General features: G+C 43.8%; 2 protein-coding genes across 2 annotated transcripts; one reads left to right on the top strand and one right to left on the bottom strand.

The window, feature by feature from the left end:
* Window positions 1–3,079: 3,079 nt before the first annotated feature.
* On the top strand, window positions 3,080–7,391 carry LOC118794151 (ER lumen protein-retaining receptor 3). The gene is made up of 5 exons (XM_036552333.1): window positions 3,080–3,564; window positions 4,653–4,753; window positions 5,345–5,503; window positions 6,066–6,318; window positions 6,699–7,391. Exons 1-5 carry the CDS (start codon window positions 3,474–3,476, stop codon window positions 6,740–6,742), a joined length of 648 nt encoding a protein of 215 aa, XP_036408226.1. The 5' UTR covers window positions 3,080–3,473; the 3' UTR covers window positions 6,743–7,391.
* A 2,920-nt stretch (window positions 7,392–10,311) lies between these two features.
* On the bottom strand, window positions 10,312–26,653 carry LOC118794563 (ankyrin repeat and fibronectin type-III domain-containing protein 1-like). The gene is made up of 18 exons (XM_036552823.1): window positions 26,289–26,653; window positions 25,614–25,854; window positions 22,301–22,501; window positions 21,790–21,903; window positions 21,291–21,388; window positions 21,106–21,196; window positions 20,908–21,015; window positions 20,471–20,570; window positions 20,214–20,343; window positions 19,911–20,030; window positions 19,331–19,552; window positions 18,283–18,449; window positions 17,425–17,611; window positions 15,923–16,091; window positions 15,531–15,697; window positions 14,859–15,057; window positions 14,475–14,666; window positions 10,312–11,396 (listed from the first exon to the last, which is right to left on the bottom strand). Exons 1-18 carry the CDS (start codon window positions 26,448–26,450, stop codon window positions 10,375–10,377), a joined length of 3,690 nt encoding a protein of 1,229 aa, XP_036408716.1. The 5' UTR covers window positions 26,451–26,653; the 3' UTR covers window positions 10,312–10,374.
* Between the last annotated feature and the right edge of the window lie 703 nt (window positions 26,654–27,356).

Consider the following 27,356-nt stretch of genomic DNA (forward strand, 5'->3'; position numbering starts at 1 on the left):
TAATAACAGCATGTGGGCAGAGAGATGGGCAATTACAGTTGCCAGTCTTACACGTCTTGGTCAGCTCTGGATCGTGTTACATTGGGCTGTGGATGAAGAAGGGAAAAAAGGAAACTGAGGTCCCGCAGTGAACTTCATCAGTGAAGAAATGTACTGTTTTAACTGAAAGTTGATTGGAGGGTTGAGGAGACACCACTAATTCCCCAGATCACTGTGCAGAGGGCCACAGACAGAACATCAGGGAGGGAGAGATAGTGGCCAGAATCAGATGCAGTGCCCCTTAATAACTACCCTGTGTTGGGATGGACACTCAGATAACCCACCCCTACAATACCATGCAGTGAGTAAACAGCAGCTAATGGAAGGGTATTGTTAAACCTGGGGCTTAGGGCCAATGTCCTCCAGGGCGAGGGATTGCCCCCATGTTATGGCACAGAACATTCCGATCAGTAGCATGGATCCAACACACGTCTGTTTGATCACAATGATGTCAGTTTGTTGTATTTATGTAACGAATGGGTGAATGTATGAATGAACAAACTGACATCTAAAAATGTTACACAAACTGTCTTCAAGAGAAACTTGCTGAAGTGTAGTCATCCTGTTGCCATAACAACTGTACCCATACTTATGGGGGCCCTTGGTGTGGCAACAGTGTGGAACTTGTAACTATGCAGACTGGTCACGTAGCAACACCAAGTTCTGAGAAAAAACTTTGTTGGTGGGTTTTTTGCATTCATTCAGAAATGTTTGAGGAAAGTAAGGCTCAGGGAAAGTGTGAGTATTGCTTTATCTATTGGAATTATCAGCTATTAGCAACTGTCAAATTATCATGGTCTGATAGTTTGCTTACTTTTACTATAGTCACAGGGGAGAAAGTTTTATCTTTTCATTAGCATGATTTGATTTTTCCAACAAAAATAAATCTAAAAAGAAATATACCAAGCCAACTTCGTTTCTAAACGCATTGCATTGTTAATTCGTTGTATAAGCAACAATAAAACAACCAAACAAAAACCCTTCTACATTAAAAAAATACATTGATGTTGTATCTATAATAATCACTGTTGTAGGGTGACATCTAGTGGTACACAGTAGCATATTTCAAGAAATGACCTCTCATGCTGAAGGGAGCTAATCCAAGCCAGGTCACATCACATTCACTCAGTGGTGTAGTCTACGTAAAGAAATTATTTTTTCGAGTATTTATTTCTTTATTTATTTTTGATTTTGGCAGCTTTCGTCCTCCATATATAGGTGGGCTCAGCCCAATCTCTAGCCCAATCTCTCTAACGTTAAAGACGTTACTTACCTGTTACTTACGGGACAAACTACGTCAGCTAACGTTCTTTGACACTATTCACACCACGGCAATATAACCAGACACTTTCTAAGTAAGGAATAAACCACGACTGGCGGTGTAGTTCTATGGAAATAAACCACGACGGGGTAACCACCTTGATGTCTGGTTATAGTTCTATGGTGTCAGTAGTGTCAAAGAACATTAGCTGACGTAGTTTGTCCCGTCTCTAACATGTAAGTAACGTCTTTAACGTTAGAGGGCTAAAATGATTTCAGAAAATAATAATTAATTAATTTATTTATTTATTTATTTATTTATTATTATCATTTAGGGGTGCTGAGATGAAATTTAGGTGTGCCTGAGCACCCCTAAAAAGAGTCTAAAATTGCCAATGCCTACACAGTTCTGCCATCGCTCTGCCATGGATGCAAGGAAGCAAAGCAAAGTGAAGATGCCAGAGTACAAACACATCTGGAAAGCTTTGTAGTCTGAATACCCCCCTTACCCCATGCCCATGGACACTATGCTACTTTAAACATGTAATGTTGCTTGAAATAAATAGGTTTCATTCACTGAAAATACATACCCAGTCCTTTAGAATGGCCTCAGTTGTGTGTGAATGCATGTACAGTATGCTTTGGTGATTATGGGGTTGTTGGGTGCTGCGCTGAGGTGTACGTGTGCGTGGAGAGAGGGGGTGGGGGGAATCATCACAGTATACCCACTACTGCAAACTAGGCTACACCAGTGTATTCACTCTGTACTTTCCAGTAGAGAAAGTGGTCGTTATATAGACCAATGGATAGGTGAATGAATTTTGCTCTAAATAATGCAACGCATTCTGGTGGAACAAGTTCATTGGCCAAAATATTAATTAGAAAATCCATTTCATGTTGTATATCGTTTTATGATAAAGATATCAGAGCGCTGCAGGAGCGCATAGTAAGGATCCAGGAGAAATAGAAATAGCAGGTCAAATGTAGGTCTACATGAAAAATCAGTATATCATCAAAAGATTTCTTGAATATGTCTGTACGTGTCTTGTCTCAGATAGTTTAATTTGGTATTTATTACATTTTGATTACAAGCCAATTTGGTCCCTGATAGCTCAATTACGGACGAAATTACGGGAAGTCTTAATCCCATTTACCTCAACAGGTAGTCCATTGCTCGCTTCACTGCTACATCTATTAAAGTCGTCACTTTTTCGCTGGACCGTTGTGTATTGATGTAAATGTAAATGTAAATGTTCAACAAAACTGCCACGAAGTTTTATTCCCTAATCATCGCCACGGCGTTTGCACGAAAATGAAAACGTGACCGTAAATCTGATTCAGAATTTGGTTTTATTGTATACAGAGTTCGAAAACGCCGATTTGCTCTTGTGTCAATCTGTAATTAATGGATCTATGTAACAAGAACAAGATGCGGGTTCTACATTTTCGTATTCTACTTTTGTTAGCCATACCCTTTGGCTAAAAAGTTATGTATTAAATAAAAATGTCAAGATTAAATACCATCAGAGGTCGTGTGGGTCTGTTTTGTTTGTCTGTTGCTAATCAAGTTAATAATTAAATTAGAAAATTAAATTTATGTTTAAAACAGATCCCAGTATACTGGAATACAATCGCCCTACCCAGCCAGTCTCCTTCCCTTTAATAGGGAATCGGATCGTATTTGTGTCGGCCAACTTCCTGACGCGCCGTACGAAGTATCTGAGCGCAGCGCTGTAATTTGATCGACGGTGAGAGTTTGCTGAACTCAGTGCCACTTTTCAGCCACGTCACCCACCTACTTTTAATGCTGTGAGATTTAAGCTGTACACCGAGGATGCATAAACTGTAGAATACTATCTACTTGTGCGTTGAGAAACGAGGAAAATAGTAACAGCTGGGACACTAGCTAGGCTACTTCTTTTTTCCACAAACTAAACTTTTTTCAAGACTTTAGGTTGAGTGGTTGAACGGACGTGCTCGACTGTGCATAGTTTTCCATTTGTGAAAAAAAGCTGTCGTCGTTTTGGGTCTTTGCAAAAGAAAGAAATTGCTTATATTAAATTTTGGACATTGCACAGTGAATTTGGACATTTAGGCAAAGTCCATGTTTTGTGGTAGTTAGTAGCTTGCAGCTATTTCAGGTTACATTTTGCAGAGAAAGCCACACAACCAAAATGAATATCTTTCGTCTATTGGGTGACGTGTCGCATCTTGTTGCCATCATCATATTGTTTGTCAAGATTTGGAGATCGAGGTCCTGTGCAGGTATGTACCCGTAATGTCTTTAGTTTGATCTAATAAATTTGTTTATGTGATGCTTTAGAAAGATAATGATTAGCTATCCAGCCGCTGCTCCGAGAAGACTGGACCTTGAGACTGCGAACAGGTCTCGGTCTTCCAGGCAAAAAGAAGACAGCCCGCAAGAATAAGAGTATGAGAAACATTTATATAGAAGGTTAAGTTCACTTGTGTATTACACAGTATTTCATTGCAGTTAAATTTACGGAAGTGACTTGTGATGTGCAGTGATGTTAAGTAACTACGAAGTGCAAGACTCTTGCCGTGTACGCAAAAGTTAGTTATGCATGCATTAGCAGTCTTCCAGCATCTGTATAAAATTCCTGGAAGCACAGAGGGGCTGCACACATAATTGTATTCTTAAAATAATTTCTCATTAACGCGTGTCGATTGAAAGTCGGTCAGTGCCCTCCTTGGAAAACGTCCTCACAAAGCCATAGACCTTATGTGTAAAGTCTTAGTATTAGAAAGAGATGCCTAACATATTTTATTTATTCTTAATTTTTTTGACATTAGTACTTTGGAATAGTTTTGCACAGATGTAGAGATATTTCTGACTGGGGTTTGAAGTTAATTTTTCAATTTAAAGGTACAGAACCGCTCAGACGCGGCTCTTGTTCCGGATTTTACCAAATTACGTGGCAGTTTGGGCGTTCTAGCGGATGACGCGTAATAACCCCTTCGCCAAACCGAGCCCTGTCGCGCTGAAGTTGCTCTTATGGTAATGTTGAACCATGTATTGACTGAGTCTGTTTCTTTACACACACACACTCTCTCTCTCTCTCTCTCTCTCTCTCTCTCTCTCTCTCTCTCTGTGCGTGCGCATGTGCGCTTGCGTGTGTGTGGTAAAACTGGAGGTAAATAGTCACAGTTGATCCAGAGTAATAAAATGCAGCTGGTACGATCTCAGTCCAAGAGAAGCTGGGGACTTTGACAATTTGAGGGGCATAATCTCATCAGCCTTTTGTTGAGCATCTTTGAATTAAGATTTGAAAGTGTGAGTGTGTGTGGTGGTGGTGATGATGATGATGATGTTGTCTTTTGGTTCGTTGCAGGTATTTCAGGGAAGAGCCAGGTTCTGTTTGCACTGGTTTTTACCACCAGATACCTGGACTTGTTCACCACCTTCATCTCTGTCTACAACACGGTTATGAAGGTGAGGAACTGAAACGGCGTGTCAGTTTTAAGGCGTGTCAGTTTTAAGCTGCTGTGTCAGAGGTGTCCACGATTTTATAGTGACTGAGGCAAACTGAGGCATATAAAGAGTTATGTGGAAACTGCATTCTGGCTACTTATCAGCTTCGTCTCCACCTACATTTTTTAAATACAATGCTGTGGCCCATTCTCAGGATAATAAGTCTACAGTGGTATACTGAGCCATGAGATCTTTGACTTATTACAAATTTAGCTTTGGCAGATTTGCTCCTGGAATCTAAAAAAAAATCTCCTGGGGTCAAAAAAAAAAACATTCAGAACAATGGGAACGGTGGTGCTGTACATCTATTGTTAATGCTTTAGCCAGCTGCATGCCATGGGTAAAATGGAATGTCTGGGTTGAACAATGGATTTGGGACAAACTCTCCCTGCTGCAGAATATGAATATGGGCTAGTGATTCGAATGAATGCAAGTGCGTGTGCACAATTTTATTTGAATTGTTTAATGCTAGCTGTTTGGAGTATTGGGAATATTTGTCGCTATTCAAACAGACAGCTGAATTTGTGACCTCTGTCTGACCCTCCACCCCAGGTTGTGTTTCTGGTCCTGGCCTACGCAACAGTGTATTTGATTTACCTTCGCTTCCGGAGCAGCTACGATTCTGAGAGCGACTCCTTCCGGGTCGAGTTCCTCCTCGTCCCTGTGGCTGGACTGTCCTTTCTGGAAAACTATGCATTCTCCCCACTGGAAGTAAGGCTGGGGGAAGCGTCTGTCTTGTTCATATTAATGTGAAATGGTCAACCCTGGGCATTTTTCCACTTTAGAAGTTTGTCACTCAAAAGGGTCTCTTTGTTGAATGACTGTGCGCACGTGTGTAACGTCTGAGTGCTTTGTTGGCATGTATGTGTCTCTCCTCTGTTCTTCACTGTTTTCTACCTTCGTTCTTTTTTCTTAGCTGTGATTACACAGTTTCCATCATTCCTTGACAGTCCCTCTCAGTAGGGTGTGTTTATCTCTCCAGTATGTATACTTCCACTCTGTGGATGTTGGACCTTCCCATCAATCTCTCTCCTACTCTGTCAGATGTTAACTCCTCTTGCTAAAATGTCATTGTTTCTTTGGACCAGTGAGATCGTCCAGGGGTTGGCGGATTTCGTTCCTGTTTCTTCCTGCTCTCCTTCCCTCCTTCCGCTCTTTTCTCTCTCTGTCATTCATGTCTGACCACTACCTTTATCTCTCTCCTCTCCTCTCTCAGTCCCTCTGTTTCAGCTTCTCTCTTCGTCCGGTAATCTCTCTTGTCTGTGGTGCGCAGATCCTGTGGACGTTCTCCATCTACCTGGAGTCGGTGGCCATTCTGCCTCAGCTCTTCATGATCACCAAGACAGGAGAGGCGGAGTCCATCACCACGCACTACCTGTTCTTCCTGGGCCTGTACCGTGCCCTCTACCTGGCCAACTGGGTGTGGCGCTACCACACGGAGGGCTTCTTCGACCAGATCGCCGTGGTGTCCGGCGTGGTGCAGACCATCTTCTACTGCGACTTCTTCTACCTCTACTTCACCAAGGGTATGTGTGACCGGGAGAGCGCCACTGTCAGGATAGTGCTACTATCAAGTTCTACAGCCATATTAGGTACACGTTATTCAAAAATCAATTTCAGCACCCACAGTTTATGGTAGGTATATGTACTCTCATTTGTACATTTTAAACATAATTATATTCTTGATGTTAAACATAACATCATAATGATTTGAAAGGATGAAAAATGAATTATTAGAGCATAAAATTAAATTTGCCATTGCACATTTTATCAGTTACTCAAATCAGAAAATCATTTGGCTGGAGTAACAAAGGATTTTTGACCTGAACCAGTAGTGGAAACACTGGAAATGTGTAGTGGTATTTTGTGTAAACGTCATTCTCTCCTGCTCTCTCTGTGTGTGCAGTGCTGCGGGGCAGTGGCAAAATGACCCTGCCCATGCCAGTGTAAGCAGCGTTTACTCCACCTTGGCCGCCCCGCCCTCCAGAGTTTTGTTCCCAGCCCATCCGCGGATCCTCTGATCAAAGCGACCCGTTTTTTCCCACTGGGTGCGAGTCCAGACTCACTGCGGTACACTACATTCCACCTTAAGGCTTTCCACTCCACCACCTGTCGTAGAGGTACAATATGTGTCCGTCTTTAGGTCTTTTTGGTTGCGTTTGTCTTTATATGTGTGTGTGCAAACTTTGTTCCTTACTGTTAAAATGACCAAAAAAAATGCATTGCCCTTCTCTCCCATCAGGCATTGTGAGATTAGATTTTTCTGCAATCGAGTGTAGTGAATAAAAACTGCTTCAGAGAGTCAGGGATATCATGTCATTGTCTTATTATTCTTGCATAGACTGAAATGTGGTTAGACTCGTAGGATGGCATTATAGTCCTTTAGTCTTGAACATTTCAAGGTTTATTTGTACGCCAGCATGACATGGTAGGGCGTCTGTGTTTGTCACTTTTTTTTCTTTTGTTGCTTTGTAACCGTGTGTGCTGTGACATTCCAGGTTTGCCCATTTGTGTGTATATATATGTGCCTGTCTCTCTCTGATCCAGTTGGTGTCTTTGTATCCTGCCCAGCACCTGTGCTGTGCAGGGCAGAGTGTGTTTGTGGCCTATGTTAACAGCTCTTCTACAGCTGTTTCTGTACATGGTGCACATGTACTTTGATTTCTTTGGGTTCATTTAAGAAAATTTCCTGTTACGTTAAGGTACTTCTGTGAGAGAGCTTATCACGTTTCAGGTAGACCTGTCTCTGCTAGATGATGTGCAAGAATGTTTTGTCATATTTGCATATTTTTTATTTAGTATTGATATGCAGTGGTGAAAATGTTTCATATCTGTCTCGATACCACCTATACAGTGAAATTTGTATTGCATGTGAAAGATACACAAGCATCATTGTGGTGTCATGCAATTTTATTTCAGTGTATCAATAAATATCTGAAAGATCCAAATGCCCATCTGCTGTGACAAAAGTGGATATTTTGACAACACTGTCAGTCTTCAGAAATTGGTGAAATATTTTAATACAGAAATATGATATAAATATGCATTAATTGAATGTTTTCCTCAACCAAGATGACAAACCATTAGTGCTGTTGTATACTCCAATATTAGGGTGTCTGAAACAGGGGTGATTCTAGGATCAGACCTTTAGGGGGGCTCAGCCCCCAATGAGAATGTGACATGCATACAGTGCCTTGCAAAAGTGTTCAACCCCCCTGCTAAATCACTCATTTCACTGGATAACAGCTAATACATTAATATTTTTCTATACTTGATATTTTAATTTACAACAATAATGCTTTTAATGAATTACTAGTAAGTAACATGAGTTTTACACCACAAAATATTTTTCTTGCTCTCTCTCTCTCTTTCTACCAACTACCTCCTGCTCTCTCTCCTTCTCTCCCTCTTTGTGCTGTCAACCAAAAGGCAAATGAATCAACCAAACAGAGAATTTATAATCTAATAAAAGCTATAAATTGATCCATATCAATTTATAACATTATTCTAATTGAATATTGTGTTGCTGTGGGCAATGCAGTGAGGTAACGTCATTTTGACCTTACTCTCTCACCTCAACCTGGCTGTTCCATCCATCTATGGAAAAATAGACATTTCCAGTGAGTCAGGGTTTGTTCCAATGCTTCAATTGAATGTCCATAAATGTACTGTAAATACACCATAAAGCCCAATTCTATCAGAATAAGAAACATTGTGACTACTTTAACTAAAATAATAAAGTGGATCAGTTAGCTCCTTAGCTGGCAACTGTGCAAGCAGACTAGCTCAGAAAGCTAACATTAGCCGATAATCTCTAGCGAACTACGTCAGCTAATGTTCTTTGAAACTACAATAACTTAGCCCACTAACTGTGTACTCTTGTCTGGTTGACGTTTGAACTGTTGACCACAGCATCTTCTTAAGACCCTCAGCATTTAATGATTCAAAATCATGTTTCTCGTCGTTTTCGACTACCCAGTCTCTTAAAACCCCGATTGCCCATGCTGTTGATTTCTTTGTGTTGTCCTCTTGTTTCCCTTCCTGTTTTATTAATTTCATCTTCACTGATGGTTTTTATGCCTTTTGTTGTAGTTTTCCTCTTGTTCCCTAATTTTTCTTTTGACAGACGCACCTCCTTTTTTTGGACTGTCCAGTACGTTGATTTTCATCCAAGTCTCAAGTCTCCATTCTTGCCTAAAAGGTTAAATGTTATTTCTGAGAAATTCTCTATTTTAAGTTTCAAATGTCACAGTGTATTGGCGATATCACTTTCTTGATGCTCTAGCTATGTTATTGCTGTTAACTGTAACATTATCTAATGTTATTACAATGTTGCCGTTATGTTCGGTTGTAAATGGGATCTACAGTAAAGGTGAATGAGCTTGCGTATTTATTTCGAACAGTGATAAGGCCACTTTCACTGGAACTACTTCATGGCCATGCATTATTACCGTGCATTTACTGGGAAACATCCCTCCAGCCAATCAGAAACGAGTATTTAACCAAGCCGTGGTAGTCACAGTAATAACGACCAATTTGACCCAACATTCTCAGAACATTCAGCAATTTTATTTGCTGTCGTTTCCACTTACTTGTGTTTTTAATCTGCGCCATGAAATTCACTAAACTACTTCTTCTTCTCCTTCTCCTTTCACTGGCGTGGCGGACTACCAGCGTTAAAGGTGCATGCCGACACCTACTATACCGGAATATGCAGCATCATGACTTTATAAAGAATACTGGACATTAAACCTGTTTAAATAAAGCCATTTGAACCTGTAATTGCTTGTCCCGTCTCTAACAGATAAGTAACATCTCTAATGTTAGAGGGCTAAAAATGATTTCGGAAAATAATAATAATTAATTAATTAGTTTATCTATTAATAATAATAATAATAATAAAAATTATAATTATTATTAGTGAAATATTTGTGCAACATGAACACAATTTGGTCAGTCTTTTTGGGGGGGAAAAGGTTGCTATTGTCTGACTGCAGATTTGGAAAAAAATGTAATATGCAGAAAGCTTGCATCAGGTGCATATATATGTGTGTATGTATAGACGTAGATGTGGATGTATGTGGAGATGTATTTGTGAGTGTACGATTGCATCCTAGGTCTACATACAAGCAATGTGCTCTCAGCCAATGGCAGGAGCTGAAAACAAGGAAGTGAGTGGAGGCCACTCCCATTGTTAAGTGATAAAGAGGTTTAAGAGGAGCTTGTACGCTTCTAGTTGCTTCATCATTTGAATTCATGTCCATCTATTTGGAAATGTACAGATTGGTCAAAGAATGACTCCAGTTGGTACACCATTGTAGCAACATACCATATTTATTTTATTACTTGACTAAATTGTTTAATAGTGCATTCTGATGTCAGTGATATCAACATTCTCATGTGCATCCCAGGTTAGTGTAAAACTTCTAAAAAACTATTAACCCATACATACAAATGTGCAAACCAACCCTGCAAACATTTCTGTAAACCTGCAATATAAATTGTGTTGAAAGGTGCGTTCACAGCCCAAAAGATGATCTGAGGGCGAGAGCAGTTCTGGATGACACTCGCCGGGTGGCGGCTCAGTGAAGGAGCGTTTTGCGGTGCTTGTACAGCACTTTCCCGCCCTCTCTCACGGCCCCTCCCACCACTCTGGCTGCGGACGTCAGTGACAGCGGTGTCGACGCGATGGCTGCCGCTTTCTGTATGGCTTTCACTTTCTTGCCACCTTTTCCCTTCCCCGTCACTCCAGCTCCCTCCGCTGCTCCCTTCCCCAGCGCGGTGACGAGTTCGCACCAGAACAGCTTCTCCGCTTTCTTCCTCTCCTTCTCCTCCTCTTTTCTCCTCTTCTCCTCCTGCTCCTTTCTCGTCCTCTCCGCTTCGTCCCCCTCGAACTTCATCGGCTCCTCCCCCTCCCTGTGCAGCTCCCCCCCTCTCTCTTTCTGCATCCTTTCCTGCTCCTCCCTGATCGCCCCCTCCGCCTCCTGGTACATCTCGTTCGTGTAGCACCCCCCTCCGTTCTCTCGCACCATCTTGGCGATCTTCTCCAGCAGCTCCGTGACCTGGGTGCGGTCGTCCGCCACGTTGTTGTTGTTGAAGACGTGGTAGCCGCCCCGGCAGCTTCGTGCAAACTCCTCCAGCTCCTCGCTGTCCTTCAGGTACTCCTCGATGGCCTTCCCCCTGAGCTGGTCCCCCCAGGTGAACAGCACCATGGTGTACTCTAACGCCCTCTCTCCGAAGGTAGCCTGGAGCCACTCCAGGGCTTCCCTCTCCTCCTGGGTGAACCTCCCCAACTGCAGCACCACCAGGAAGGCGTGGGGTCCCGGGCTGGACAGAACCACGCAACGCCCCATCTCTCCCAGCACCTCCTGGATGGAGAGGCGGGTGTCGAAGAACCCCGGGGTGTCGATTACCGAGACAGTCCTACCGCCCACCTCCCCGCTCTGCCTCTCGCACTGGCTGGTCACCGACCTGGGGGAGATGTCGGCCCGAAACGCGGCCCGCCCCAGGATGGTGTTCCCCGAAGTGCTCTTCCCCACTCCGGTTTTTCCCAGCAGCACCAACCTCAATTCAGGGAGCGTGGACTCCACCAGCGGTCCACACGCTGCCAAACACCATCATGTCAGAGTATCAGTAATAGAAAAGATGTTACAGCCATACATGGGAGTTTCTAACCATTTAACATCTCTTTCTGTTAACCTCACAGACTGAGCTAATTCGATTATCATGCAAGTCCTGAGCAGCATCAACTATCCAGTCCAGTTGGGTATAATAATAATAATACATTGCAAACATTACAAGGTAACATATATTTATATAATATAAAACGTCCTAAAGCACTGCACAACGTTATTTGTTGACCCAAGCTGTCCTATATGCACAAATGCAGAAACCATTGAAATACTAAAGCTCTCCACAGATGTGTGTAGTCAGCAGAGAGGAACGGATGCTGCTCATCTTTCAGCCATTTGTTAGCCTTGGGACGCTGGGGAGATCGCATGCCTTGATTCCTGTATTGCTATGACTTGCATATTTTTTTCAGACGCTGAAACGGACGGTTCTGCAGTTTTTCATTAATTTATCATGCGGTCGAACTGGTGTTAACGCCTACGGCAGTACTTTCACTCACCCTGCTCCGATGCTGCGCCTACTGGTGACGCCATCTCTCTCTGATCCGCCCGAGCTAGCCAACAGCGATGATGAAACTGCGAATTGAACTCGTTCACCTATTGACATTAAATTAAGCTTTCTCATTCAGATTTTTTTTCCGTCGTCAACGTGGAACGAATTTCCGGTAGTTAATTTAACAACAGGTAAGAAGGGCGCTCGACTTCGCTTGAGCATGCTCTCTGAAGAGCGGCTGCAGACAGTGATGTCATTGTGGAACGCACGCTTCTCTCGCTGACTGCTGGTGTCCCGTACTGGCGTCGGCATCACAGCGCGGTGCAGTTAAGTTAAAACTACCACAGTCATGTCCCGATTCAAACGCTCTTTCTGTAATCTGCCGACAATCCACCTCCCGTGCATTTTTTTGCTGATGATCATGATGCCGCAGTGGTTCTGTCCAGTCAGCTTCGTTGGCCGCTGTACAGTGACAGTTCACAGCATGAATGAAGTGAATGTTGATTAGCGTTTATTTTCTTTTTGGGATTTTCTGAAGAGGTGTAATTGCTATTTGAGTGGTTGATTAATCTAATAGTGACACAAGAAACGTAGTCTTTGTGCTAATGTGCTCATTTGTAATGTTAAGTATATATTCTGTTGTGGACAAGAGGAATGTGAACTGTAAGGTATACTGTAAGTATAAATAACTGAGTTTGTTCCTCGCTACAATTTAATAGTATGGACTTCATGACAGAATCAGAAGTGACCGTTGCGAATCAAATAAATATATATGGCCACATTTGTTTACATTTTGATATACAATATGTAAATACGCAGTGTCTGAGTGTGCATGTGTTCAGGGCCCTGTTTCTAACGGTTTGCAAAACTTTCAGTAATTAGGCCTTTCCACATTATTCTCACTTCTGTCAGAAGCATGAGAACAGGTGCATGGAAGGAAAGCAGGAAAGGCACTTGATAATTGGTTAACTGCTTAATTGTTTAGCTACACCCACCAGGTGATAAAAATCAGGAGTGGGTCATAAGAGGACAGGGGAGTGCATGGGTAGACCCAGGGAGGGATGAATTTGTAGGGGGGTGTCAGAGTGTCAGTTAGGGTGTTATATAGCGTTATACGGTTAAGCTTTAAACCTTTTTACATATACATGTCTGCTTTCCTTTTTCATTGTCCTATCTATTGGGGTGGAAGTGTAGCATAGTGGTAAGGAGCAGGGCTTATACCCCAAAAGGTTGCTGATTTGATTCCCTGCTGGGGCACTCCTGCTGTGATCTTGGGCAAGATGCTTAACACAAAATTGCCTCGGTAAATATCCAGCTGTATAAATGGATGACATGTAAAAACTGTAACCTATGTAAGTCGCTCTAGATAAGGGTGTCTGCTAAGTGGCAATAGTGCAATTTATTTATAGTTGCGTGGTTTTATCTCCATCCCTGTTTATTTGAAACCCTCTATGCCCAGTTTCACACCGGGTGTAAGGTTTTCAGTTATGTGTTCTGTGGCGTACACATTTCATGTGAATGTAGCAAAATACACTTTATAGTATATTTCATAAGGGGAGAGAATGGAGACTTTCACTTGCATGCCATTGCAAAAATGTGATTTGCACTTTGTACCAGCTTGAAGGTATTTTTAAACTGTAGTTGGGAGACCGCAGATATGACAGCAACAGCAGACAGCCACTAAAAACAAAAATGGAAACCAATCATGTCTGCTGACATCAGAAGTATTTTTTATTGTTTGTTCCCCATGGGGGTACTTGAAACAAGACATTTAACTGGAAGATCAAAAAAGTATTGAAAAACCACTGTGCAAGTATGAAATGTGTTGTGTGGGCTCAGCCACCAACACCAATATAAATTCACTGACACAACTGGACCTTTTTTATGAAGCAGTGTTCCAGCCACTCCCACTATGAACCCCGTCTTCTCAGGGTATTTCCTGCCCTATTGACAGGTCCAGGATCAGTTCGCCCAAACCCTAATTTTGACATTAACAATAACATGAAAAATATCAGGTCAAGGACAACAGAACTAATTTATAACCATCAGGACTGCTCCACGGAGGAGCTAACCCACTCCACCATACTCCTTGCTGGAAAACCACGTGCCCTGCTGCCGGTGCATGTAACTGCATTCTCCCCCAGTTCAACACTGCAGGGATCTGTGGAAGGAGATGTTTCCAACATGAGCGGTGGGGAAGTGGGGCACCCAAAAGCACCCCAATATCCTGATCCTACGCAGATCGCATCTCCTAATACTGTGCAACCTGCATTCACGTTAACGGTTTCATCACAACCGAAACCAAATGCGTTTGTGTGTTTACAATGTGCGGCTGCTGCAGGCTCACAGTGTTTCGGTCTGTCCTTAAGTTCAGGATTTTTACTACCACAGACAGGCTCACTTTCAGGGTCCCCAAGACCTAATCTGTCGAACATATTGGTCATCCCAGATGGAGAACTATCTCTTTCTTCTTCCTCCTGCTCTGAATGTTGCAGGTTATCCATTTCCATGCTGGACAAACTCTTGGCATCGCTGTCACAGTGCTGATAGCTGGGCTCACCGTAGCTTGCCCCTGACAAGCTAGGGGCCGAAAGATCAGAGAAATGGCTGAGGGCTGTTCCTGATTGGGCACAGAGAACTCCACTGCCCCCGTCGCCGGGGGCCATTTCCTCCTGAAGGTCTCCAGCGCTGTCCGCTGGCACACCAGGGTCACTGCTGAAGACTTCGTCCGCGTCAAATGTTGTCACACTTTCTGCGGGGAAGAAGGAGAAGCATCAGGGTGTCAGCAACTGTCAGACAGGGAGACAGTGCAACTGCAGTCTATATTATTTCACCAGGGCAGTGACATGGCTTATTCATCTACCATATTATATATTTTCTATATTCCTTATATTCGTTTTCTATAATGCCTGTATTCCTCATAATATCAGTATTCAATCTTAACCTGAGATTTGTTTGTGGGAGCGTAAATGGAAGACTGCAGGGTTCTCCTTCCTCTCCTCCTCTTCCGGAATGGTCTCTGGAATGGGCGGTTCCCCGCCCATGACCCGGCCCAGCTGAGCCATCCCGGCGTTGTGTTTGGCTCGTACGTGCTGAAGGACATCTGTGATCCAGCGCGCCTCCCGCCACATCGAGTCCAGACTCTGGAGGAAGGGAAATTCAGGAGAGAAACATGATCAGACGGCAGTGTAGTATAGAGGGAAGAAGCAGGACTCGTAACCAAGAGGTTGCCGGTTCAATTCCCCACTGAGGCACTGCATCGTTGTACTCTTGGCCAAGGTACTTTACCCAGATTTGCCTCAGTAAACATTACCAGCAAACACCAGCTGTATAAATGGATAAAATGTAAAAATTGCAACCTATGACAAATGACAATAATAATAATGCAATAATGATCCTGTGCATGACTGTGTCTGAAGAGAAACCACAAGAAACCAGCCTGGTTATGGTGCCTGGAGTTTAGCGGCAATCCACTAATTGTTCAGTTGTGTAACAAACCCGCAGACAGCCATCCTGAAAGAGACAAAGCTAGCTACATATATACCGATTTACAGCAACCCATTCACACAGCAACACAAGCATTCAGCTCTGCAAAGCACTGTAACAATCCCCTTACCTGTAAGAGCTGTGTGACATGGCTCACACGATCCTTGGCCTCCTGTACTTCCCTGCTGTCCAGGGCCTCTCGCAAAGCCTGCTGGGATAGATGGGCATCCAGCTCCAAACGCACCCAAGCCTGGCAATACTGGGACAGGAAGTCCCGCTCATATGCCCAAAAATGCACTGAGAGAGAGAGAGAGAAACACTGGGTGAGAACACTCACCCATACTCCTGTAAATAAGCATATGACACAAATCCACAAACAGGGTACTAACAAAATGGGACAACCATATGAAAATATCACACTGTGATATTTTCAACATCTAATTGCTGACACATCATAGCACCTAAAAAAGGGCCCCTTCCCCCACAGCCACCCCACTGCACCCCACTGCACCCTCTCCTTACCCAGCTCAAAGACCTGCAGGGGCAGCGTGAGGCTGGGGTCCTTTGCCCACTCCGTGGGGCGAGGGCTGGGGCTGGCGCTGAGGTCCTCGCTGGGGGGGAGCAGCAGCAGCAGGGACACCTGGTCCCCAAACTGCAGCAGCTCCTGTGTGTACACACGGTACTGATACGCCTGTGAGGAGGACGGAGGGAGGGAGAGGAGTATATTATTGGCATTGATATTACGTTATATTATCGGCATTTAGCAGACACTCTTATCCAGAGTGACTTGCATGAATTACAGGTTTTTACAATGTTATCCATTTATATTGCTGGATATTTACTGAGGCAATTGTGGGTTAAGTACCTTGCCCAAGGGTACAGCAGCAGTGCCCCTGTGGGGGATCGAACCAGTAACCCTTCGGTTACAGGTCCTGCTCCTTAACCACTATGCTACACTGATGCCCCAGTAGAGGGGCGAGTATACATTAAAAGCATAGAGGATAGTCAGTGCCACACAAGGAGTTAAAATCAAGGATAAAGCAAACACACGGACCTGCAAGACTTCTTTTGAATTCCACTCAGGTATGTATGTCTTCCCTGTTATCCAGCACTGACAGTTAAGTACACACAGTGTCCTTTTCAGCTAACGGAATACACAGGAGATGGTCAAACGGTGGGCAGCTATTATGAATATCTTCTTATCCTGACCAGCCGACCCAGTCTCACAGGGGGCCAATGAGATATTCAGCTTGTTCGCTGAGTAAAGCCTACCACAGGCCTCTGAAGACCACCTGTCTCTGGACAGATTCAGGGAACTGATGGATAGATTTATCAACAAGCTTTTGTCTCTATACTGCTCCACTGTTCCACTACATTACTGACAGCTGGATATTTACAGAGGCAATTCTGGGTGAAGTACCTTTCCTAAGGGTACAGCAGCAGTGTCCCAGTGAGGAATCAAACCAGAAACCTTTCAGTTACAAAACCTACTCCTTCCCACTAGGCTACTCTGCCACCCCATTGGGGTGCAGGAAATGATTTCCCTGTCCAGTTTCAGCAGCTGGCTTTGGGTTTTTTGGTTTTCCATTTCTCTCTGAAAAATCTGATCTGTCCAGCACTTTATGACAATACAATTGTAAACATAGCTGCAATAGCAAATACATTTTCAGTGACCATGTGAAAACCTTATTTTTTGAAACTTGGGTTGTACTCTGCCCAGGGCTGGTGTTTTGCACCCCAAGACGGACCTCTGTTCACCCCCCAGTTGTCTCCTTACATTTGGATGTCTACATTGTGTTTATTACAAGTGTATTTTCTCCGGGCACCGAGCCTCACTTATAAGCCGCTTTGGATAAAAACATCTGCCAAATGAATAAATAAAATGTAATGAATAAATGCCCAATTGATTAGGATATGCTCTGGAAGTGAAACCCAGAGGCCACTGCAGCACTTCTTGTGCGGTGAAGCTAGGCTTGGTAGAAGGTCGTTAATACTCATTAGATAATCAGTTGTGACTGCCTTACCCTGTAGAGGGGAATGTTGAGCTTCGTTAGCAGGGCAGTGACTGCAGTTCTCAGAGACCTCACAAACTCCCCCAGCTCAGAGCTCTCCATAATCGCCGGGTCTGCGTCGCCTGAATCACCAGTCACAGACTGACCGTTCCCAGTGGGGCCAATCACAGACAGGCTCTGTAGCCACGCCCACTCTTCACTGAGACAGAAAAAGAGGACACCCTTTAGCATTGCTATTATTATTGATAATAGCAATAATGGTGGTAATTCCATTCTGTCTTTATTCGTCAATGCATTTTACAGCTAAATTCCCGTTGGTATGGGGCATTTCCTCTGTTGGCTGTGAAATGCATAGCTGTTAGAGTATTTATTTATTTTTGTGGAGTGGGAGAGATATTTACTTATACTCAGTGTATTTACATTAGTTATTTGCTTAGCTGACAACCTCATCCAGATCCTTATATAACACCCATTTAAACTGCTGGATACATACTGAAGACAGTCAGGTTCAGTACCTTGCTTGAGGGCATTACAGCAGTGCCCCCCCAATCTAAATGGCAATTTTCTATTACAAAGCCTGTTCTTCAACACTCCATCAAACTGCTGAATATTAAAGAATATCACAGTAAAAAATATTACTTTCTGGTGAGTTTTGAAAGATATTTCTGTAAAATGATCAATTCATCACCTAATAAGCAATAAAGAACCCAGTTCACTTAGCTAGCTGGGTTTCAGTCATTACGCTAAAACTAATTCACCTACCACAGGCTATATTTTAAAGAGACACTGACACAATGACAAAGTGGAAGTGATTATGCATTTCATTGGTTCGGAGGATGTGTATTTAGCTGTGAGCATGCAGCACTTTACCGGGAAACGTGGTGGTTATGGCGAACCCTGGCGTGGCACAGCAGGTTGGGCGTCTTCTGAGGAACCAGAACTCGGATCTGATCCACCGAGCTGCTGAGCTTCAGAACCCCCACGTACAGGCCAGCCTGGGCCCGCTGGACACTGCGTCTGTGATAGGTCAGCTTCTCCTGGAGAGATGGAGGGAGAGCTTAATGCCTGATCACGCTGACAGGTTGACAGGCTACACTAGCTGTGTGGAGGGGGCTCCCGGGTGGTTTGGCAAGGCGTTCGTCTTGAGTGCGGGCTGACAGTGCTACAACCAGGGTTTGAAACTGGCATCTGCACGACAGAGACCTCCACTGTGGCACTTGTGGTGTGAAAAATATCTGCAGTGGTGTGTGAGTGTGCTGGGGGATTGCATTTGCCTTGCCATGTGCCTCCACATGAGTGTAGAGGTTGTTGCAGTGAGATGAGCTGAAGCAGAATGATTGTTAACTACCAAAGATGAGCCAAAAAAAGCAAAAAAAAATTCACTGATAGGGGAGCAGTACAGTATTCCCATACATGAGTATCAGAAAGGACATTTCAATCAAGTGTTCAAAAAACTCTGCATTCAAACAAATGTCTTTGACTTAAATCCAAGTGTCACAATTAGTTGACCACCTACATATAAATCTTGCATCTTATCATGTATTATGCTACATATCACTAGAGTTAAGTACTTAGCCATTATAATCAGATCTCTTGCCAGTCTCTCTTTGTATGGTGTTAAATTTTTGTTTATTTAAACGGTAGGCAAACAGCTACAAAGACATTTTTATTATTATCTGTGCTTTGGATTGTCCATGCCACGGCTCCCCTCTGTTAGATAAGCAGGAGCTAACTGTAGCTCATTCATCTTAAAATGCAAACGTAGTAGGTGGGGTCGGTGCCTTGTGAGCACAGAAGGAGATGAATACAGCACACGTAGACCTGTACAGCAACAATACTGCAAGCAGCTATGAGAGTGACGTGATGCTGTCTGTTGCTAACGCTACAAAGACACAAGGTCACAGAGGTCAGGCCTCACCTTGAGCTGCTCGTTAAGAGTGTCCACCGCCGTTGGCTCTGGCAGCAGAGGGGTCCTGTGCCTGTTCTTGTCCAGGCGGGACAGGGGCGTCCAGTGCAGAGGGGGGTCAGGGGAGTGGGGAGTGGGTGCGCACTCCCTCACTGTCAACAGCAGGACGTTCCCGTGTCTGTCCTTCAGCGGCTCGTAGTACACCTGCCCCAGATCAACTGTCCCAAGAGAGGACTGCACAAACGAAGGGACGGGAGGGAAGGAAGAGAGGGGGGAGAGAGAATACACAGAATCAATCTATTGCACATACACACCAGATGCACTCACATAAAAAGGGGGAAGATGGACAAAAAGGCTCTAGCAGACTCGGGTAGCATAAATATAATATAAACTGAGGAGGATGCATGCTAGTCCTTTGTATTTTACCTTTTATTCAGTTAAGACCATGTAGAATTTGTTTCATATTTGTATTTTTAAATTTGGCTTTGGGCAGGGGCGGTGTTGTTATTAAGGACTTGCTAAAGCTGAATAAACCAGCTTTGCATACAAAGACGTACATATCTACAGTAATGATATTTTGTCTCTCTCTCACCTGTAGCTGTGCCACAGCCCGCAGGATGCTGTGTCTGTTCTGAAGAAGGGATGAGGAGGAAGAGAGGGAAGAGGAGAGAGCTTGTTGGAGCCAGGGGACCTGCTGCCAAGCGCAGGAGAGCTGAGGGAGAGGGGGAGAACATGGGAGGGAGAGAGGGAGGGATGGAGAGATGGGGGGGGGTGAGAGGGAGAAAACGAGAGACATACAAATATCTGGACAGTACTGTCACAACAGATGCCACTGTGGTTTATACAAACTGATGCTGGCGACAATATTCTCCACGTATTTGCATTGATGGCTAACCTTGGCAAACCAGAGGAAGTCCTGTGTGACGGAGGTGGAGCAGCTCTGGATCTCAACCAAGGGGATCTGGTCGTCCGCAGTGACAAGTATGTTATCTTTGTGGTAGAACACAGCCGCCAGGTATACTCCCCTAAACACAGAGGTAGCAGATAAAATGTGAAAGAGAGCTAGAAAGATAATGAAATGAACAATGAACTTCAGGACAGGTGAGACCATGGCCTAAGAGAAAGGGACGCAAGGAGTGTTGTTCTCCTCACCTCTGAAGCAGACGAACAAACTTAGTGGCGGATTGGAAGAGCTGTTTGAGACCCCGAGACATTGACAGACGCTTGCTGGATCCCTGCTGCCTTGAGCTCTCTATGGGGAAAGGATGCACATACACACACACACACACACACACACACACACAATGGCATCAGACAAACAGACAGGGGGACAGGGAGACAAAAGGGAAGACAAAAACACCAGGGGAGAGATGAACAGAGATACTAAAAGGCAGGTGAGTTCAGAGGTAGACAGTGTTTTAATCTACTGTATATGCTGCCCACTGTTTCTATTTTTTAAGATCGTAAAGACCATTGTGTGTGTGCAGAAAATTGAACCACTCCTATACATATTTAATTATGCACATTGCACTATATATGGAATTGATTTTATACACAAAATAATTGTGTGCATATACACAGAATGCTACCTATGCAGTATCCTCTGTAGTGTGGTTCTCTGATCTGCTCTAGCAGCCTCCTCACTCTGGCCTCGTGATTCCTGCTCCGCACCTTCACGCCGCTGCACTCCCTCCAGCCTGCAGGGGGAGACAGAGTGTAAACATAGATCGTGTAGGGAGGAACTGGTTGGAATTTTCTAATACAAGCTGCAGTTTTTGTGTACTCACTGGAGGGGGCAGCACTGACTGGGCTGGAGCTCTGAAACGGACCCCATCCCTTGATGTTGTAAGCGCACACCCTCACAAAGTACGGCACTCCCTGTGAAAGACACCCACAGAGAAAGTTCCAGTCCACATGCACACAAGGGCTGCCCAGCTGCAGTTCATATGTGGTGTAGAGTGTAGTCTCTTACAGACTGGAGTCCGGTTATGTTGTAGGTCAGGCTCTTCGTGTCCAGCACCAAGGAGGAGCCACACAGTGGCTTGAAGCTGGAGGAGCTGCTCCAGTCCACTGTTGAAAGAAGGAAAAATGTACAAACACTGTTCACTGACTCTTTATTTCTCATATATTTCTGATAAAAGCAGGATATTTATAACAAGGTTGTCAAGTCAGCATGTGTGATACAATTTAGCCTTGAGAAGCAGACCTCATTTCTCAGAACTTTAGGTGACTAAACTCAATTCACACAAGGATGTGCAAGCACTGAAAGCTTTGAAGTAATTAGCACTGCTAACAGCTATTTGGCCCCGTCTGAAAACGACAAAGTCATCCTAAATCTTCTTTAACTCTTTCTAATCCATTATCTTTTTCTATGAACCTAGCTAACACGGCTGCATTCAGGGTGCAAGCACCAAAGGTATGCTATCTCAGGTGGGGAACACTGCTGTGTTCCTCTGTACCAGCACACCCACCTCTGTAGCGGGTGACCAGGCCCGTGGCGTTGCCCTCTGGCTCTTGGAAGGTCACAGACAGAGAGGTAGCACTTGTTACCAGTAACAATACATTGCTGGGAGGGCCAGGGAGGACTGGGAGAGAGAGAGGTACATATATCAAGAGAAAGTTAGAGAGGAAGGGAAGAGTAGAGACAGAGACAGAGAGAAAAGCACATTAGCAAATTGCAAAAAAAAAAGAGAGAAAACAATGGCTGACCAAAAAAACAATATGGTTGTCTGTTTGCTCAGCCTACTGCCCCGACAGAGCTGAACCGCTTGAACAGTCTGCTGTCAAAAGCAATAACTCTCTGGGCAAAATAACAATTCAACAAATAACTCCAGTATCACTAAGACTAAAACAAAGTGCTGTATAAAACCCAGGCTGAAAGCGCCCTGTAAGACTTGGCAGTTCAACGCAGCACAAGCAGCACCCCGTCCTCTCACCCCCCACACGCCCCATCCACGCGCCCCACCCACCCCTCCGCCCTACCCGTGAGATGGAAGCACTCCCTCATCCTGTAGTAGAGCTGCCGCCGGAGCGTCCAGATGTTCAGCTGTCTCTGGGCGTCGGCCTGCCCCTGTGGCCCCGCCCCCGCCTTCTCCAGCACCTCCTCCCTCCTCTGCTCCACCTTCTGCCCGGCCAGCGTCACCAGAGAGTCCAGCTTTCCCGACCAGTCAGCGGGACAACACACTGGGGACAGACAGACACTTTCATCTCTGCTCTCACTCTATCTAATTTAATCATGGCTGAGAAATGGGCTGTAGATGTGTGTGTGTATGGAACTGTACATTGTATTACATTACATAATTGCCATTTAGCAGACGCTCTTATCCAGATAGGTTACAGTTTTTTACGTTATCCATTTATACAGCTGGATATTTACTGAGGCAATTGTAGGTTAAGTACCTTACCCAAGGGTACAGCAGCAGTGCCCCACTGGGGAATCGAACCAGCGACCTTTCAGTTATGAGCCCTACTACTTACCACTATGCTACACTGCTGCACATAAAAACATTCCATGCCTGCCGTATATATGCGCGCTTCACGTGAGGATTCATTAAGTAGCCTTTTAAGTGAAGGCCTGTCACTAAGCCAACCTTTCAACAGTTTAGACTGCAAATGCATTTAACTCCCAGTTTCTATTCAATCTCACAGCCTATCCAGTTTGTTAAAGCCCTCAACTACCTTGCCCGTAGAATCACTTTTGAACATTTCATACTTACACAGGAATACAGAATGCCACACACTGTCCCTTCCCTTATTTATATCCTGTCCTTTCTGTTTTTATTAACATAGAAATACAGTGAGTCAGCTCAGCGTAAGGTACCTTAAATGTGAGCCAACTCTGAAACTCAGTATGACTGTGTGCACTGGCGCACGTGTGTGTGTGTGCATATGTGTGTGTGTGTTTGAGTGTGTGAGAGAGAGAAAAAAAGAGCAAGAGACTTTGACTTTGAAAAAATTGTATAGTAACCTTGTCAAAAAGAATATTTTGAAAAACAAAATAAAAGCAAATAAATAAAATTCAATAAAATAAACAAAATAAAAGCAAATAAACTCAAATTCACAAAAAATAAATCCGTATACATTGTAACAGTCTCAGAATTGAGATCATTGCGATGTCAGCACAAGGTTTCCTTCCTTATTAACACTATAAACAGACAATTTACGGCCCATTTATAGTTAGGTCCTGTTTCCAGCTTATAAAAAGCATGATTGAGTTTCAATCTGGATATCGTTATTATCCTTCCAGTTAAAACCATAACATCAACTCTGTTACATTCAGTTTACATTAAACTCATCCTTTCTGCTCTTCGCTTCAAACATGTGGCACAACCTTGGGCATTCACCAAAAAAGTGGAACGTGCTCTCCTTTGTATGACAGACACAGCACCCATATTGCATGTTGGGGTTAATCCTGGTATGCTGATGCTCTTTCATGCAACAGTTCTGTAAAGTGTCTCTTCTACAGCAGGTGACCAATTCATTTAGAGGCTGGCTGGTCCTCTGCTTAAATTTCCAGCTGAGCCCTTCAGTGAATGTTAACTGAGATAACAAAATTATCAGGACATTTTTTTTTTTCACTTTCAAAACAGAGATCTTTCAATCGCTTCCACTGTAACAAGAGGACTGTGGCCTCAGAAATATAACACGGATTTACTATAATGATAGGAAACTAATATTATAGCTTTGACACCTGTTTTCCCCCAAGCACCTGGCACAGGCACTCTGCTCTCTCACAGGGAAAAGTACATTCTTAATGCCCTTCACAAAGGACCTTATCACGTGAACTGAGTGTTCACTTGCCACTACCACAGAAATATCTATCAAGTGATGAGAACAAGAGAACAAGATTATCAGGCTAGGCAGAAGATATGTGCTAAGAACAGATGAACACACAGATTAATATCACTTTGCTAATATCCCATCATCTACGTGTCACTTTTTCACCAGGAAGCCGCTAAACTATCCCCTTCAGAACAGAACAGCCAATTACAGCTTTTTGAGCTTTAAGTGTTTAGATTGCAAATATGCTATTTAACCAACGATGCCATAGTCCTAGAAGCATTGTGAACAGCAATTTAAAGTCAGTGAGTCCATTCTGCAAACGCCTAGGGGCTATAATAAAACTGGCTCACGACCATGTCATAATGCCTGCGCACCCACTCAGCTCAAAGCAGTCAGCGGTGCATTCCTTTTACGTTTACATTTATTCATTTTGCAGACGCTCTTATCCAGAGGATTTGCAAAAAGCACAGTCAACAGACTTGTGAAAGCAGCTGTGTAGATCCTGAATCATCACTACCATCCTTGAAATATAGTGTCCTTATGGGGAAACATTGCTACTAAGGGAACGAGTGCTGTCACAAGGCACAAAACCATTTACTACTACCACCAATTTCCAAGCCTCTATTGCTACAAAGTGCTTGCCACTGAGCTTGTACAACCGCAAAAGCAAATACTGCAATTTTCTGCAGACTGAATGCAAATTGCTGGATTGTAGTCATACTACATCATGGCAATCATCACACCTACACCTCAAACAACAGCCAAGGAGGATATATTAGATTACTCTGTACTAGTGTTTCCATTGCTATTGTTTATTTATATGCACTGCCTACAACAAAGTAATTTAGCCTTCACTTAAATTTCAATCAGCCATATCATATTCATCTGTCTCAGCTACGCTAGTTTCATTTTAGTTTACTGTAAGGTTTGACCATTGTTCAGGCTGATGGGAACCCCCCACCCACGCACTTTACACTTCTGACTGCACACCACCAACACTTTAAACCTGAGATGCTGGATTCAATCTATGCCCTTGGTCAGGCTACGCACACCACAGTAAAGTGCTGTATCAGGCTCACAATGAACCAGAGTTAGATAGTCAATGAAATTCAAATCAAGCTCACTGAGTAAAACAGTTTATCAAAATCACTGTAAACCAGGGTAAACTACATGTGTTCATTACGTTTATTGATTTTACAAAGCGACTTACAAGTGAGGCAGAGTACAACACAAGCGAAAGCCATACATGGAGTCACAATACTAGAAGTGCTGCATGGCCAAGTTTCAATAGTTGGCTAGACAAGGTACGAGCTAGCTGGGAGAGACACAAGTGCATTAAACCATTCTTTTTTTCAGTGGAAAACAGAGTTTAGGACATAAGAAATTCCATATTAAACTAGAGTGAACTGGTGTATCAAACTTACTCTGAATCAGTGTTAACTGGGGTTAAACCAGTGTGTGAAATTCACACTGAACTAGAGTATAACAGGGTGAGACGGTGCGTCAGACTCACAGTTTGGGTTGTGTCTGGCCCCTGCCTTGATGAGGATGTGCAGAAGAGGGGAGTTGTGGGTAAGAGCTGCCACATCAAGGGGTACCAGGCCCTGCTCGCTCACGCTGTTAACACCTTTGTCCTTCTCCCTCTCCTTCCTCTCCCCCTTGTCTCCTCCTCCACCTGCCGCTCTGTCTTTAGACAGCATGCACTGCACTGCCAGAGTGTCCTCATTCTCCACAGCCTCCCACAGGGATTTGTACTGAGAGAGAGAGAGAGAGAGAGAGAGAGACAGAGACAGAGAGAGAGAGAGAGAACAGAGACGGTGTGAGGAAATAATGAGGCAGTGAAAGGGAGGAACAGGGGGAGAGTCGGGAGAGAGGGAGCGAGAATGAGGGAGAGTCAGGAGAGAGGGAGAGGGATGTGTGGGAGGAGAGAATAAAAGAGAAGAGGAGAGTGAAAGAAAAGAGGAAGAGGAAGACGGGTCACTACAGTTTCACAACCTTACTGTCAGTGTAGACCGAAACAGAAAAACAAACAAAAAAAAAAACGCATTAAGTATGGGAATACAGAATAATTTAATAAATCAATGGATGCAAATAAAAGGAAAACTGTAAAGCTGTTCTGAACACTTTACTAACAAACCTTCATAGACACCAGAAGTAAAAAACAAAAAAAACACTTTATGTGTCTTACAATGGGTGTGGCCTTGTATTGGCGGTTGGGGGCCTCTGATTCGCTGGCGGTGCTGGACTCGCTGCCCCTCAGCCTGACGGACAGGTTCCTGTAGAGGCGTTTCGGTGAGACCGTCCCCATAGAGCGCCGCCTCTGTGGCGGGTTCCTCACTGACACTGACATGGCAGCAGACGGGGGCGAGGAGCAGCGTCTGCGCGTGGAAGAGGAACGCTAGGGGACCAAAGGAAGGGTGGGGACGGATAGAAGGAAGGGGGTGGAAAGGTCCCGAGCTATTCAAGCTGTAAAGAAGCAATACGGAGAGAGAAAGAATGGGAGAAGAGAGGGTACATGACACAGGGAGGCTAGGGAAGACAATAGCAAAAGAAGGGCTGAGGATAAAAGAGGGATAAAACAGGGAAAAAAGATAAATGAAATGTCTTATGTGGCCCAGACAGAGGAAATATTACTTGCATTACCATAAACAGCCTTTATAATTTCATTATTCTTCATACTTATACAGTCAGTGTAGACAAAGACTAAATTTATGCACACTTAATTTGTGATTCATAGCTATTAACTATGGTTAGCAATAACTAACATACATAAAACCAAACTGTTTAAGTGTGTGATGTGAGAGTTTTTATATCATAATTGTGTTAATGATGCAGAGCTATCAATGTGAGCAAAGGGAATGGTTGAGTTGACAGCTATAACGTGAAATCCTGTACGTGGAGGATTGTGTACTGGTGGGAAATGCCTTATGGCTATTAATATACCCACTTTTTACTCTTTTCTTTATTTTCTTGATTTCCAGTTACATGAAAACGTAGCTCATTCTGTCTGTCTCAATGGGCTCATTAAATACGGTATGCTAAGCGTGTTGTTCTGCATATGAATGATATGTCCTCAGACGCTACACTGGAAATCTTATCAGCTTATCATCGTCTTATCAACTCCTTATCTCTTTTCACAACAATAACAGCAGTGTTCCGTAAGTGTCACATGCCAGCGACAAATAGATACTCCTCACGGTCCACAACACCGGACTATACCATTATTTATGACAGTGAAGAGGGTATGACTTCATCA

This window comes from Megalops cyprinoides, chromosome 19, assembly GCF_013368585.1.
Source record: "Megalops cyprinoides isolate fMegCyp1 chromosome 19, fMegCyp1.pri, whole genome shotgun sequence".
NCBI lineage: Eukaryota > Metazoa > Chordata > Actinopteri > Elopiformes > Megalopidae > Megalops > Megalops cyprinoides.

Excerpts from the sequence above, each read along its gene's own strand:
- LOC118794563 (XM_036552823.1), bottom strand. The coding sequence starts at position 26,450 with ATGTCAGTGTCAGTGAGGAACCCGCCACAGAGGCGGCGCTCTATGGGG. Across the intron at positions 16,092-17,424 it reads TCAACATTCCCCTCTACAGG|GCGTATCAGTACCGTGTGTA; the intron begins GTAAGGCAGTCA and ends TCCTCCTCACAG. Across the intron at positions 15,058-15,530 it reads ATGTCACACAGCTCTTACAG|AGTCTGGACTCGATGTGGCG; the intron begins GTAAGGGGATTG and ends CCCTTCCTCCAG.
- LOC118794151 (XM_036552333.1), top strand. The coding sequence starts at position 3,474 with ATGAATATCTTTCGTCTATTGGGTGACGTGTCGCATCTTGTTGCCATC. Across the intron at positions 3,565-4,652 it reads GAGATCGAGGTCCTGTGCAG|GTATTTCAGGGAAGAGCCAG; the intron begins GTATGTACCCGT and ends GGTTCGTTGCAG. Across the intron at positions 4,754-5,344 it reads TCTACAACACGGTTATGAAG|GTTGTGTTTCTGGTCCTGGC; the intron begins GTGAGGAACTGA and ends CCTCCACCCCAG.